The sequence below is a fragment of the Pinus tabuliformis genome, chromosome 8 (assembly GCF_031772625.1).
Source record: "Pinus tabuliformis cultivar Carrire ecotype Pingquan chromosome 8, CPIR1, whole genome shotgun sequence".
Lineage (NCBI taxonomy): Eukaryota > Viridiplantae > Streptophyta > Pinopsida > Pinales > Pinaceae > Pinus > Pinus tabuliformis.
The window spans coordinates 680972082-680986389 of NC_142294.1; the positions used below are offsets into that span (position 1 = coordinate 680972082).

A 14308-nucleotide genomic window follows, 5' to 3' on the forward strand; every position below is an offset into this window, starting at 1 on the left:
GGAAGCCTATATGCTAGTGATGAGTTGAGGTAGGTGTTCATAGTTCCAGATCAGACTCCAGAGCGGGGCTCCCTTGTACTTTATCGTCCGTGCTTGCATGTTATCAACATCAGCATGTATGTTCTTCAAGATGCGTGCTCTTCTCGCACATCGTTGCTGCCACCCATGGAGATGGACGACTGCTTGGTGCATGGTACCAAACTTGGAGTACAATGCTCGCATAACTGTATCAAGGGACAATACTTCATCTAGTATTTCCTTCTTTAGTTCAGCTCGAGCGGACATTGTCACCAAGTCTCCTCCTTGCTTGGCCACCTGTAGTTCCTTCGCCATTCGCTCATTCTCAGCTATGAGGAAACAAACACTTGAGCTAGTGGCTTCGACATACACTCTAGTTGCATCGGCCAAAGCAACTGGATGCTTGTGCACATTAGTCACGATCACTTGTTCTTCAACTTGTGCAGGGGATGTTTGGTCCTCCGGAGTCGGTACTCTTTGAGACTGCATAACTCTATGATGAGATTCACCAAAGGAGATGTTGTGCATCTTTGCTTCCGGATGACCACCAAGGATCTCAGTGCCCCCTTGGTCATTTGAGACTTGATCATCATCAAGATGCAATGAAGCGGGTGAGTCGACCTCTTTGTGGTGAGGCATAAGGTCGGTATCCTGTTCCGACTCCTGCTGCTACATGTTTGCATCCAATTGTTCAAGCGCTTGTTCTATCTCATGAGCAAAGTCTTGCCCCTGCGATGGTTCACCCTGTTTGCTTGATGCCAGCGGTTCAGATGAATCAACTACTTGTACGGGCGTAGTTTTATCCGTGAGTGCATGTTGTGCCCACTCCTGTTCCTGTTCCTGTTGCAACTCATTCGTCTGTTTGTGCAACTTCATGTTCTTCCTGAGTTGTTGGTTCAACACATGAAACTCCTTCTTTGTTCCATCTTTTGCCTTCGCGCGATCTTCATGTCGCGCTGCCACTTTATAGCGGGAGTCTCCAAAGTTGCTTTCATCATCAATGGGCCTTCTTGAGCTTTCAACCTTGTTCCGTCTCCGTGTTGTCAACAACCCTCCTCTTGCCTTCATTGCATTTGGTATGCTGTCGTCAGCGGCTATTCATGATGCTGCTTGCTGTGATGCTGCTGATGTCATATATTGATGTCCTTGTCTACGAACAAATTGATGTCTTCGTGGGTAGGCAAGTCCATGGACACTTGATCGACTGCATCCCCAAGTGTACTCTGAACGGTGTTTTCATCTCTGCTCTCTTGGAAACCATTGTACCTATACTACTGAGAGGCAGATGAACACCTGGGATACCTGGAGACATGGCAAGACTCATGGCAAGCAATCTGTCAGTCGAAAACCAAAATGAACATGACCACTCACTTGCAACATACCTAGGTGCATGATCACGAAGGTTGTGCAATTTCGGCTGTGAGGTCGGGAGACTGACTGCCAAGACTGCACAAGGCACATTCTGGGCTATTGGGAGATTAGCTGACAGCTAGAACTGTGTAATGCACAGTCCAGTCTGGCTGCTAACTGCTAGGATTGCGCAATGCACAATTCCAGCTGGGAAGGAATGCTGGCCTAGGGACATATTTGCACAATTTCTTGGGCCAAGCAACCACTGTCCTCCAGAAATGCGCGAAACAGTCCTGGAGGCCAGTGCTGGGAAAGAATGCGCAAATCTAGAGTAGAAGGTGAGCCTTCCTTCCCCAGATTGCACAATGCAGCCTTGGTGAAGGCAGAGTCCAGGCCAAGGTTGGCCCGACTCGCCGACGGGCAACTGAAAGCAACTAAGACAGTAAATGCATGGTGACACTAAGTGATAGCAGAAGTGATTGACAGTGCATGCAAAACATGAATGAAAGATTCAACAAACAGATCAACATGCATGTGGGTGAGGCAGTTTGCCGGTTGGGCAAACGTCCGTGCAAAACAGTTTCATGCATGCGACAACAGTGAGATAGCAACGAAAACTGAAACAGAGCTAGGACAAGCTAGTATATATGTAAACAACAACAAGCGTTCAAAGAAATCAAGCAAACAATACTCCCACAAGTGAAAACACAAAAAGCGACAGAAATGTAGCACAAGGCATGGGAAGCGGGCTTACCCCAAAACAGTTGAGTTGAAACGTGCTGACTGCTCCTAGATGTGATGTGGGATGTCAGAGCTGCAAGGTTGATGTGAGGAATGAGCTTTGCAGTGTCCGGTTGATGAGTTTTGATAACATCGAAGTTGTGACGCGCATGCCACGAATTTAGGGGAAGCGACTCTTGGTGGTAGGTTTTGGAATTGCTCCTTGCATGTAACCTTCAATTGCTAAACATAGATCCCTGAAACAAAGGATTCCTTTGCTTGCTACCTTGGGAGAAGCAACTCATGCATGCAATTTTGTTTTGCTCAGTCCCAGAGGGAATCGGTCAACTCAACTGCACATGCAAGAGACTGCTTGATTAGGAGAAAAATGCGCATTTTTGGATGGGAGCTGGGCTGGTTTCCCAAGAGATTTGCGCAATTTCTGGGTAGAGCAACTGATTGCTGCCTAGATTTGCGCAAATTCTGCGCTGAGCAGCCTTGCTGGGGAAATTTGGGCAAATCCTGCTGGGAGTGTTGGTAGGTAGGATTGCGTAATCCTGGAGCCAGCGGGCTGCCAGAGAGGATTGTGCAATTTCTGGAGGGAATGTTGATTGCCCTCTAGAAATGCGTAATTTTCAAGGGGAAGCTGCTCAGCGTGCAACTGGACCAAGTCCAAGTGAACAGCCTGTGAGGGGAATGGATCACGCTGTGACCGATAGGTTGCCTTTGTGCAAGAAAGACACTGAAGCTTGTGAACTTGACGAAGCAAGGCAAGCTGCTGTGAAGGTTGGAAGGGAGGCTCCAAAACAAGGCTAAGGCAAAATTTTGGAGGGTGGTTGTAGCTGCTACAACACTTGGCGACACACTGGTAGAACTCCAGCTCTCTGAATGGACCTTGTTCGTGAAAAGCAAGTCTAACACCTCCGGAAGTATTGTTCAGTTTTCATCTCATCTTGGTTTCACACTAACTTGATTGTAAGATGTAGCATCTGCCAAACCCTTAGTCGATTGACACACATTCCAAGCCAAGGCAACATAGTTGTTTCGATTGGGGTTGAGGGGTATATAGGTGCACAAATAGTATAGTTGTCAGAGTCTTAGTTTCATCTCTGGTGTTGCTCCACTTCTAGTAGGCCTGGACAGTACCCCGGTGGAGTCACATAGGAACACAAGCATGGCTCTGCTGCCAGCGAGCCTGGTCAGTACCCCGGCGAAGTTACTTGCATCACCTCCCTGCGCAGGAAGCCTTTCTCTTCTTTCGCCTTATTCATTTTTCATTTTGAGTTTTTGACTTTTCATTTTTTCATTTTTCACTGTGCATAGCACTTATTCATTTCAGAGGCGGAAGAGGGATCCCGACTTATTGAGAGCAGAAGAGGTTGTTCCAGCAGAGAAGTAGTTTATTGTATCTCTGACGTGCCTGTTAAGGTTTTCCCCCTTACCTTACTCTACTTGACTGAGTTGACAAGGGTTAACCCAAAAACAATCGACTAGAGAAGGTGACACTAGTTAGCGCGCAAGTGTTGTGTTTACACCAAGGTTCACTTCGAACAGTACGTATTTTCCTTCAACGTATCATGGACTAAAAGTAACAAGCTCATCATATAGAGGCAAGATGATAGATAACCAAGTAGTGATAGCTGTACAAGCCCTCTTGTACTTTACCTAGTTTGCTTCAAGAGTCATACATGGTTTCATGCAAAACTAACCTATGAAAAAAACAAGCAAACGAACTAACAATCAACAAAGCAAAGCAAGAGTAGAAGCAAAAATGAAAGCGAAGCAAGTAAACAAACAAGCAAGCAAACAAACAAGCAAACAAAGCATGTAAGCAAACAAGCATGCAAGCAAACAACTGAAAGCAAACACTACTCCTACTCCTACACTAATAGTACATGGGCCTAATCACGTGAAGTGATACTTCCAATGTAGAAATCAACGCATTGGCAGACCCATGTTGGTGAAGGCTTGGTCCACGAGCAACCCAGTTGTGCGAACCAGCAAGCAAGAAAGATATAACAATGAAGACAACCACATTTCGTGATTCAAAGTGCCCACAGGACATAAGTGAGTGCATCAATGACGGGCAGTCCGCGGACTTATCATGGTGCTGTGTGACACTACGTGCAACTTTGAAGCATAAACACACTCTTGAATGTGACATGCAAGCAAACGAAAGAAACAAAGATAACTTGCGTCGCGCACGAGTGCTTGCAATGTAAGACTCCTCCAATGCATGAGAAATGGGATCATGTAGTTTGAGTGGAGGAAGTAAAATCTGAGTGTTAGATTGATCTTGAGTGCATACAGATGAGTGATGAGGAGCCTTGAGTGTTTGAACAATTTCCTGATCAGAAGCAAAACCAACCTCAGGATAGCGAGGGCTTGACATAACCATCAGCTCGAGCTGAAGTGCCTTGATGGTTTGTGGGGTTTCGACTTCGTTGATAGATGGATCTTCGTAGACCAGTGGCTTAGACGGATTAACAACGAGTGAATCAACATCGTGATCGGATGATGAGGTGAAGAGATCACGACAACCAAGATCAGAAAATTTAGGATGTTGGTCGGCATCCTCATGGTTTGATGAATCACACAAAGGGGTAGATGAGGAGGAAGGATGTTCACCCTCTGTGTTTCTGGAAAAAGCAGATGAAAGATCAAGTGGATTTCCAATGAATGATTGGTCCTCTTCGTTGTTGGATGATGGGCTAACATATGGTGTGTCCTGTGAAAGATCAACAATGGGTGCATCCGTGGATGAAGACACACATTCGAAATCATGGATGGTGGGTTCACCAACAATGTTAGGAAAGAACAGAGGGGGCTCGGACGGAAGGGAGTCATCCTTCGCCGAGTGTTGATGCTCAAACTCCCATTCATACTCTTCATGAATGACAGTGCATGTTGGTTGTGTAACACCAACTGCGTCAGTGGGTTCTTCCTTGTTCACAACAAGTGAAGAGTCCAGAATGGAAGAACACAAGACAACATCATCCGGAGGAACACCCGGGTGCGAAGACGAAGGTCGTAGAAAAGAATGCATATGAGGTCTCGAAGGACTCGCAACCAAACCTGCGCGAAAATTGAGTTAAGTGATGTTGGGAGGGTGTGAAGGATGAACAAGTGTGTGAGCATGATCCTCAACATCACTGGGCAGTGGTGGAGCTGTTGAATAAGAGGAAGGCGGATAGTCAGTTGAGACAGTGCCCGCTTCCACATGAGATTGCGCAACTCCATCAAAGAAGAATGTTGACCGAGGCTTGATCTCAAACTTTCTCTTGGGACGGGTAGATTTCTTAAGGAAGTACTCGAACCGGTTACAAAGATAAGAAAATTTCATCTAGCTCCTCGGAGCTTGAAATTGCAAGTCACGGAAGGGCTGCCAAAAATCAATAACGGATTCATGCATAACCCTCCGTTGCTATAACAGTTTCCGGTCAAGATGGTCTGGATCAAAATGATAGAATGTGTCTTCAATAAGATCACAGAAGTGCTCAAATGAGTGCACAGTGTCAGCCGGTAGGCTGAGCACCCAACGAAATGGAGATTCGTGAAGTGTGTATGCAAGCAGCAAACCGACCTGTTCGTAAAAAAACTCATCTTCCTCATGAATCATGGAAAGAAAGTTATGTAAGTGCTCAGGCTAGGCCACTTCGCCTTCACCATCATACGTGTGAGTGGACAAGAGATCGAAAAGCTTCCCTAAGATGGAGACATCTTCACGATTCAAAAAACACCTCAGGGGAAGAAGAGTGCAAGACTCCATGAAAGATATGCAAAGATTCAAAACTGGATGAGAGGACACTACTTGTCATCAGGCCCTCCTTCTAGCGCCATAAATGTTGACGGTGCTGGACCCACCAACATGTCAAGGGGATCTCCCCGTTAAGAAGTCCTAATTGGACTTCAGACCGTTTGGTGTAGGAGTCCCAACAGTGGGTTGTAAGGTAATGCCTTGACCGCAATGTCGCACAGAGGCAAGTAAGATAACTCTGTCAGTAGCAAGGGTGTGACTGATGCAGTGAGTCAAGGAAGGTGTATGAGAGGTTCTAACACTTCGAAGGGAGAAGAAGGTGAAGGTGAGTTCCAGGTTGAAAGGGATCAGTCCCAACTCGGCTAGGAACACACAACACAAAAGGACATGCACAGCTTCCGGCGGAGCAGTCCACTCGGATGCGGCAGTCACATCATACAAGGTAAGATAACACGTACAACACTCATGGATCAGTCCGAGACGAGTGCGATGGTTGTTACAGCAAGGTTCATGTGAAAGGTTTGTCTGATGTCCGACAGAGCAGTCAACACGGACGGTGACAACATTAACAACATATACAACACATTAACAACAAGATTCATATAATTGCATGTGAATCAGTTCATACACAAGTACGTAAGTTAAATAACATATATCATTAAGGCAACCAAAGCAGTCCAACTACAATAACAACATATGCATGAAAAGGTGATGGCTCTTATTATATAAAGAAGTGTAAGTCTCAATCATAAAGTACATCCATGTAAACCTGCTAGCCCCAATAGTGGAATGTTATAGCCACATCCGCCTGCTTCTCCAAAGAGATGTACTAGCTCCGTGTAGTGGAGAAGCCAAGGCGCGTTTCAATACTGTCCAAACCTTCTTCAATATAGTCTTAGTAGAAGCTTGGCTGACCAAAAGCCTATACAATGAGTTATGAGGGACTATTTATAGCAAAGGGTGGGGTGACCCTTGACATTCCCCTTTGTGACCATTCAACTACTCTCATGACTCTTCACCTACTCTATGACTGTTACATCCACTATTGAGACTCAATTTACACTTGACATGACTCAACATTACAATGCACATGTACCCATGTGAACAATGGCTTGAACAAGCCAAACTATACATCATTTGGACTTAGACAACCATAGAAGTCCAAATGCTCGACATCCTCATGCTGATCAACAATGACATATTGATGCCAAGATTGGTAGTCCTTGATAGTCTCCGTGTGCTCTGCTGTGACATCTGTCTTAAACCTGAAACTTGTCTCCATACTATTTGGGTACACTGCTCAGGGTCCTCTGTCCAACTCGTCTGAGAGCATGCGCATCATTGTCTTCAGTGTGGCCGGACCAGCAACGTACTTGCACATGATGTCTGCACTGATAGGCAAGTCTGGGCTGGTGGCGGTGCACATCAACTCGTCGAAGTACGAGTCAAGCTCTTGTCGGACCTGCTTCTTTTTCTTCACCTGGGTGAGAGTCCCAAGTGATGTGATCGCATGAGTGTGCACTATAACATCCATGTTTTTGAATACTTGTGCATGGGAAGCCTGTATGCTAGTGATGAGTTGAGGTAGGTCTTCATAGTTCCGGATCTGACTCGGAGACGTGCTTGCAGTTCGATCGCATTAGCCTTCATCATCTTTGGCAAGTGAAGCAGGGTTTCCTTGTACTTCATCGTCCATGCTTGCATGTTATCAACAATAGCATGTATGTTCTTCAAGATGCATGCTCTTCTCGCACATCGCTGCTACCACCCATGGAGATGGACAACTGCTTGGTGCACGGTACCAAATTTGGAGTACAATGCTCGCATAAATGTATCAAGGGACAATACTTCATCTAGTATTGCCTTCTTCAGTTCAACTCGAGTGGACATTGTCACCAAGTCTCCTCCTTGCTTGGCCACCGGTAGTTCCTTCATCATTCGCTCATTCTCAGTTATGAGGAAACGAACACTTGAGCTAGTTTCTTCTGCATACACTCTAGTTGCATAGGCCAAAGCAGCTGGATGCTTGTGCACATCAGTCACCATCACTTGTTCTTCAACTTGTGGAGGGGATGTTTGGTCCTTCGGAGTCGGTACTCTCTGAGACTGCACAATTCTGTGATGAGATTCGTCAAAGGAGATGTTGTGCATCTCTTCTTCTGGCTGACCACCAAGGATCTCAGTGTGCCCTTATTCATTTGAGACTTGCTCATCATCAGGATGCAATGAAGTGGGTGAGTCGACCTCTTTGTGGTGAGGCATGAGGTCGGTATCCTATTCCGACTCCTGCTGCTCCATGTTTGCATCCAACTATTCAAGTGCCTGTTCTATCTCATGAGCAAAGTCTTGCGCTTGTGATGGTTCACCCTATTTGCCTAATGCCAGCTGTTCAGGTGAATCAACTACCCATACGGGCGCAATTTCATTCGTGAGTGCATGTTGTGCCCACTGTTGTTCTTGTTCCTGTTGCAACTCATTCGTCTGTTTGTGCAACTTCATGTTCTTCCTGAGTTGTTGGTTCAACACATGCAACTCCTTCTTTGTTCCATCTTCTGCCTTCGCGCGATCTTCATGTCGCGCTGCCACTTTATAGCGAGAGTCTCCAAAGTTGCTTTCATCATCAATGGACCTTCTTGAGCTTGCAACCTTGTTTCGCCTCCGTGTTGTCAACAACCCTCCTCTTGCCTTCGTTCCATTTGGTATGCTGTTGTCAGCTGCTATTCATGATGTTGCTTGCTGTGATGCTGCTGTTGTCATATATTGATGTCCTTGTCTACGAACAACTTGATGTCTTCGTGGGTAGGCAAGTCCATGGACACTTGATCGACTGCATCCCCAAGTGTGCTCTGAACGGTGTCTTCATCTCTGCTCTCCTGGAAACCATTGTACCTGTATTGCTGAGAGGCAGATGAACACCTGGGATACCTGGAGACATGGCAACACTCATGGCAAGCAATCTGTCAGTTGAAAACCAAAATGAACATGAGAACTGACTTGCAACATACCTAGGTGCATGATCATGAAGGTTGTGCAATTTCGGCTGGGAGGTCGGGAGACCGACTACCAAGACTGCACAAGGCACAGTCTAGGCTATTGGGAGATTAGCTGACTACTGGAACTGCGCAATGCACAGTCCAGTCTGGCTGCTAACTGCTAGGATTGCGCAATGCACAATTCCAGCTGGGAAGGACTGTTGGCCTAGGGACAGATTTGCGCAATTTCTTGGGCCAAGCAACCACTGTCCTCCAAAAATGCGCAAAACAGTCTTGGAGGGCAGTGCTGGGCAAGAATGCACAAATTTGGAGAGGAAGATGAGCCTTCCTTCCCCAAAGTGTGCAATGCAGCCTTGGTGAAGGCAGAGTCCGGGCCAAGGTTGGCCTGACTTGTCAACGGGCAACTGAAAGCAACTAAGACAGTAGATGCATGGCGACACTAAGTGATAGCAGAAGTGATTGATAGTGCATGCAAAACATGAATGAAGGATTCAACAAACAAATCAACATGCATGTGGGTGAAGCAGTTCTCCGGTTGGGCGAACGTTCATGCAAAACAATTTCATGCATGCGATAGCAGTGAGATAGCAACGAAAACTGAAACAAAGCTAGGACAAGCTAGTATATATGTAAACGACAACAAGCGTTCAAAGAAATCAGGCAAACAGTACTCCCACATGCGAAAACACAAAAAGCAACATAAATGCAGCACAAGGCATGGGAAGCGGGCTTACCCCAAAACAGCTGAGCTGAAACATGCCGACTGCTCCTAGATGTGATGTGGGATGTCAAAGCTGCAAGGTTGGTGTGAGGAATGAGCTCTGCAGCGTCCGATTGATGAGTTTTGATAACATTGAGGTTGTGATGCATTCCACGAATCTAGGGGAAGCGACACTTGGTGGGAGGTTTCGGAATTGCTCCTTGCATGTAACCTCGAACTGCTAAACATAGATCCATGAAATAAGGGATGCCTTTGCATGCTGCCTTGGGAGAAGCAACCCATGCATACAAGTCTGTTTTGCTCAGTCCTAGAGGGAACCGGTCAACTCAGCTGCACATGCAAGAGACTACTTGACAGCTGAAGAAAAATACACATTTCTGCCTGGGAGCTGGGTTGGCTGCCGAGGAGATTTGCACAATTTCTGGGCAGAGCAACTAACTGTTGCCCAGATTTGCGTAAATTCTGGGCTGAGTAGCCTTGCTGGGGAAATTTGCGCAAATCCTGCTGGGAGTGTTGGTAGGCAGGATTGTGCAATCCTGGAGCCCAGTAGGCTGCTAGAGAGGATTGCACAATTTCTGGAGGGAAGGCTGGTTGCCCTCCAGAAATGTGCAATTTTCAAGGGGAAGCTGCTCAGCCTACAGCTGGACCAAGTCCGGGTGAACAACCTATGAGGGGAATGGATCAAGCTGACCGACAGGCTGCCTTTGTGCAAGAAAGACACTGAAGCTTGTGAACTTGACGAAGCAAGGCAAGTTGTTGTGAAGGTTGGAAGGGAGGCTCCAAAACGAGGCTAAGGCAAAATTTTGGAGGGTGGTTGTAGTCGCTACAAACACAGGAACTGAGAAAATTATGCACACACACAAATAATGGACACCAATATTTTTGGACAAATATCCTTGGAAAAACCCCGAAGAGAAAACCAGTGCAACAGATGAGGGTTTTAGTTATTAATTCTTTAGCAAAATACTACAATTGGTTTCTGTAAGATGACAAACCTCCGGAAAAGTTTTCTGATCACTTCTTCAAGTCTCATCGACCTCCTGGAAGCAATTCATCCCAGCAAAACCAATTTGGCCTCCCTTTAGCTTTAGCTCACATGTGCGGCCTAGATGAGAAACTCGACCCTCCTAGCAACTCACATTGGTTGGGAAAATTCAAAATAATCTTTGGCCTCCACTTGAAAATTTTGACCTCAACTGGAAACTCGATCCTCCCATGCAAATCAATTTTTTGTGCAAATTTCCTTGGTCCAAAAATTCTCCTCTCTGAGCAATCTTCATTGCTTATTTGGGTAACCTTGTTGGAGCAACTCGCACCACTGGAAAATCGTCCTATAGTTGCAGAAAAATTGATCTCCAACTCTCCTTGGAAAATTTGTGAAGAATCTCTCCGACAATCTCTCTTGAAACCCCTATTACTGATGTGCCTGTTAGAAATTGTAGCAACAAAGACTCAATTTGACTTGTACCTTAGCCAAATTGAGTAATTTGATTTTCTACATCAGTAGGATGACTTGGATTGCAGTTAGCTAGAGTGACATGGCCTTGTCTACTAGTTAACTTAGTAAATTCGAGTTATAGGCTAGAAGTAGAGTTGTGCATGTAGTGATTGCTAAAATTTAGCAATCTAGTTCAGTTATTTTCAGTTGAACTCAGTTAACTGAGCTCAAGTCATTAATTGAGTCAGTTGAAGGTCAATTGAGTAGTAGAACTGTTGTTAACTCAGTGATCTCTCAGTTAAACTAGTCAATCAACTAAAAATAGCCCATACATGCATGGAATTCGAATTGCCTAGTTGGAGTGGAGGAAAAGGCACATTGTAATTATCAATTGTATACTAGTTGAGTGTATAGGCTTGGCATTGATGCAGGTGATCAATTCCTTGGGAATTGTGCAAGGAAATAGGGAATTCCCCTATTATTTAGGAGCCTAATTTCTCTTGAATTGCGCAAGGAAATAAGAGGAAGTTGGGGCCTTGAATTGGCTAAGTGTTGGCCAGAGCAGGATAGTCAGTAGGAGAACAGGTTTATAGTGCAGGGTGTGCTTCAGGATTGAAGCAAGACATTGTAATAGTTTCTCATTCTCATCTGATTAATGAAAAGCAACGGAGGGGTTTTTCCCAGTTGGGTTCCCCTGTAAATCATTGTGTTCTTGTGGTTTTGATGGTTGCATGTCATTGCATGTGTTTTTAAATTGTGATTTTCTTTCCGTAGTATTGTAGAAGAAATTTGTAATCTCTTGTTTTCAGTTCGAATTCATCAGTAGTAGCAAATTTCTATTGATTTCTATAGTTCCTGCGCTGTCGTTGTGCTCTTGCTATCATTGCAACTCCGTGTTTTCTTCATTTTTTTCCAAATGACCCATCAATCTCATCTTGTAATCTCTCATTGACAAATCAATGACCATGATCTAATCACAATCGATGGCTAAGATCATCTTGACCCCATCAAGTGACTTTTCTAGAAGTCTCTAGAAGAAAATCAATTTACCCCAAATAATATTGATTAATTAAGCTATCTTCCTAAGTTAGACTTAGGAAAATTAATCAACTGCTTAATTAAATCTAATTAGGGCATTTTCTCATGAAACCAATTATGGGTGTTGGAGAAAATGTATTCCCTAGCCTCATAGACACATTCTGAGGCTAGAATACCTGTCTAAGCTACACCAACTAACAGTCAAGAAGAAGATGTATAGTATCACGAGGGATGGAAAGTGCATATAGTTGTTTCCATTTAAGGATGATGATAGTGTGAAGAGTTGTTGGTGACTGTCAAAGACTTCATTAATTCAATCAAGAAGACAAAGGTATCTATGCAATTAGCTAGGTTGATAATGCAACAATGTGAATTAAATGAAGTAGAAAGTTCCAAGAAGATAGTATTGGCCTATGGATATGATAATTTCCCAATAGTATTGACCTTTTTTACTGGTGCAACACAAAGGGTTCCACTAGGGTGCCTTTTAATCTAAACATATCCTGTCTTGGCTCTGAAGATTTCAGAATCTCAGTGCATAAAGTAAGGAATTTTGTGGTAATGTTACTATTTCATCACTTTGATCTTCCACATTTGTAAATAATGGATTATAGCCAGGACCCCATTTCGTTGTTGGCCTTCCTCAATATGCACTAGATGATAATTTCCTAACTCATAATAGGGTAGATTCTTCAGGGGCAGTAAACAAGTCAATGAAGGCTAGTAATCACAATAGTGTTGAGAGCTTGAATGGTTGGGAGGTAGGTATTGCACTCTCCCCACCTAGGTTTAATCCCTGATGAGATATTTGGTCTGTTGTGATAGGGCTAGAAGGGTAGATGCCCCCCTGGAGTGGGACATCCTCTAGTCATGTGTCTGGACGTCTTGTCTCTTTTTAAGCCATAGATTATTGGTATATCTGACTTGTGGGTTGTTGGATATTCTCTTGGGCTATAATGGCAACCAGTTGGTTTGATCTCGGGCCTACCCAGGTCACACTAATGAATTACTGATATTCCCTGGTTAACAAAAAAATGCTGATAACCATGACATTCAAGTTTTGTGCCACATTTTTACCTGCAGCTTTCTATTATATTTCACTGGCAAATTACAAACCCACAATAATGATAGTATATTCTTGATTATAGCTAAAGGATGAATTGATGCTGCTAGTTACCGTATGAGTTGGCCAGGGTGATGGATTCCCAGTGATAGCTTGTCTTTTCATTTATTTACAGAAAAGAACCTTTTACAACTGACCCTATGTGGTGATATCCACTTATGAGTTTCCAATGAAAATGTCCTGTCAGTGAAGCTAATCGATGTTTGTCCTCTGACATTTCTTTTGCAAATTCTTATTGTGCAGGGGAAGGTTCCGATCATCTCTGAAAATGCCCTGCATCAGCTCCACATATTCATCTTTGTGTTGGCCCTTTTTCAAGTTTTGTACAGCGTTCTGACCATGGGCCTAGGAAGAGCTAAAGTAGGATAAACTGTTCCTTTTATTAGCAACTGAAATATGGGAACCAGATACACTGATAGAAGATTGTCTTTGATTATATGGAAACAAGCATTCTTAGAAGAGTCACTTGGAATATATGAGAACAATATTCAGTTGTATGCTTATTCGAATATTCATTCTTGAGAACTTTAATTATTTTATATCCCCAGATGTACAGCTGGAGAGCATGGGAACAAGAGGTTGAAACTTTGGATTACGAACTTTCCAATGGTAACAATCTTTTTCCGTTGTTTTACTTCTTTGTAAGGGTTGGACTAGTGAATATTTTGATACCACAAATTGTGAAGTTCTCTAAAATTCAAAAAATTAGAGAAGAAGATATCTCTGATCAATAGTGCATAGAGTAATTATTTTTACAGTCACAAATATGTCTTTATATATCTTCATTTTGCTAGATCCTTCAAGATTCAGGCTTGCACACGAAACCTCGTTTGTGAGGCGCCATCTGCATTTTTGGAATAGGATACCAATCTTCATCTGGATTGTAAGAAATTATTTCATATTAGCAGCTTTTAAACTGTAGAGACAATCTATATCACTTTAAAGACAAAGAAGGGTCTTAGGACATCCTTCTGATGGCTGTGCTGGACAATGAGAATTCTCATTTCTCTTTTATTTCCATGAAGACACTGGCCATATGCTTTAATGGTAATTGTGTTTTGCAGGAGTGCTTTTTTCAACAGTTTTTATGTTCAGTGACTAAAGTCGATTATTTCACATTGCGCCATGGCTTCATCTCTGTAATTCTCAC

The 14308-nt window shown here is 43.9% G+C and overlaps 1 protein-coding gene across 1 annotated transcript in view; it reads left to right on the forward strand.

The window, feature by feature from the left end:
• Positions 1–14308, forward strand: part of LOC149237419 (MLO-like protein 9) — a 291291-nt gene that overhangs the window by 102148 nt on the left and 174835 nt on the right. Inside the window, exons 5-8 of the mRNA XM_089369266.1 lie at positions 13402–13518; positions 13707–13767; positions 13953–14041; positions 14223–14297. Of these exons, the coding sequence (XP_089225392.1) occupies positions 13402–13518; positions 13707–13767; positions 13953–14041; positions 14223–14297 (342 nt within the window). The remainder of the gene's footprint in view (positions 1–13401; positions 13519–13706; positions 13768–13952; positions 14042–14222; positions 14298–14308) is intronic.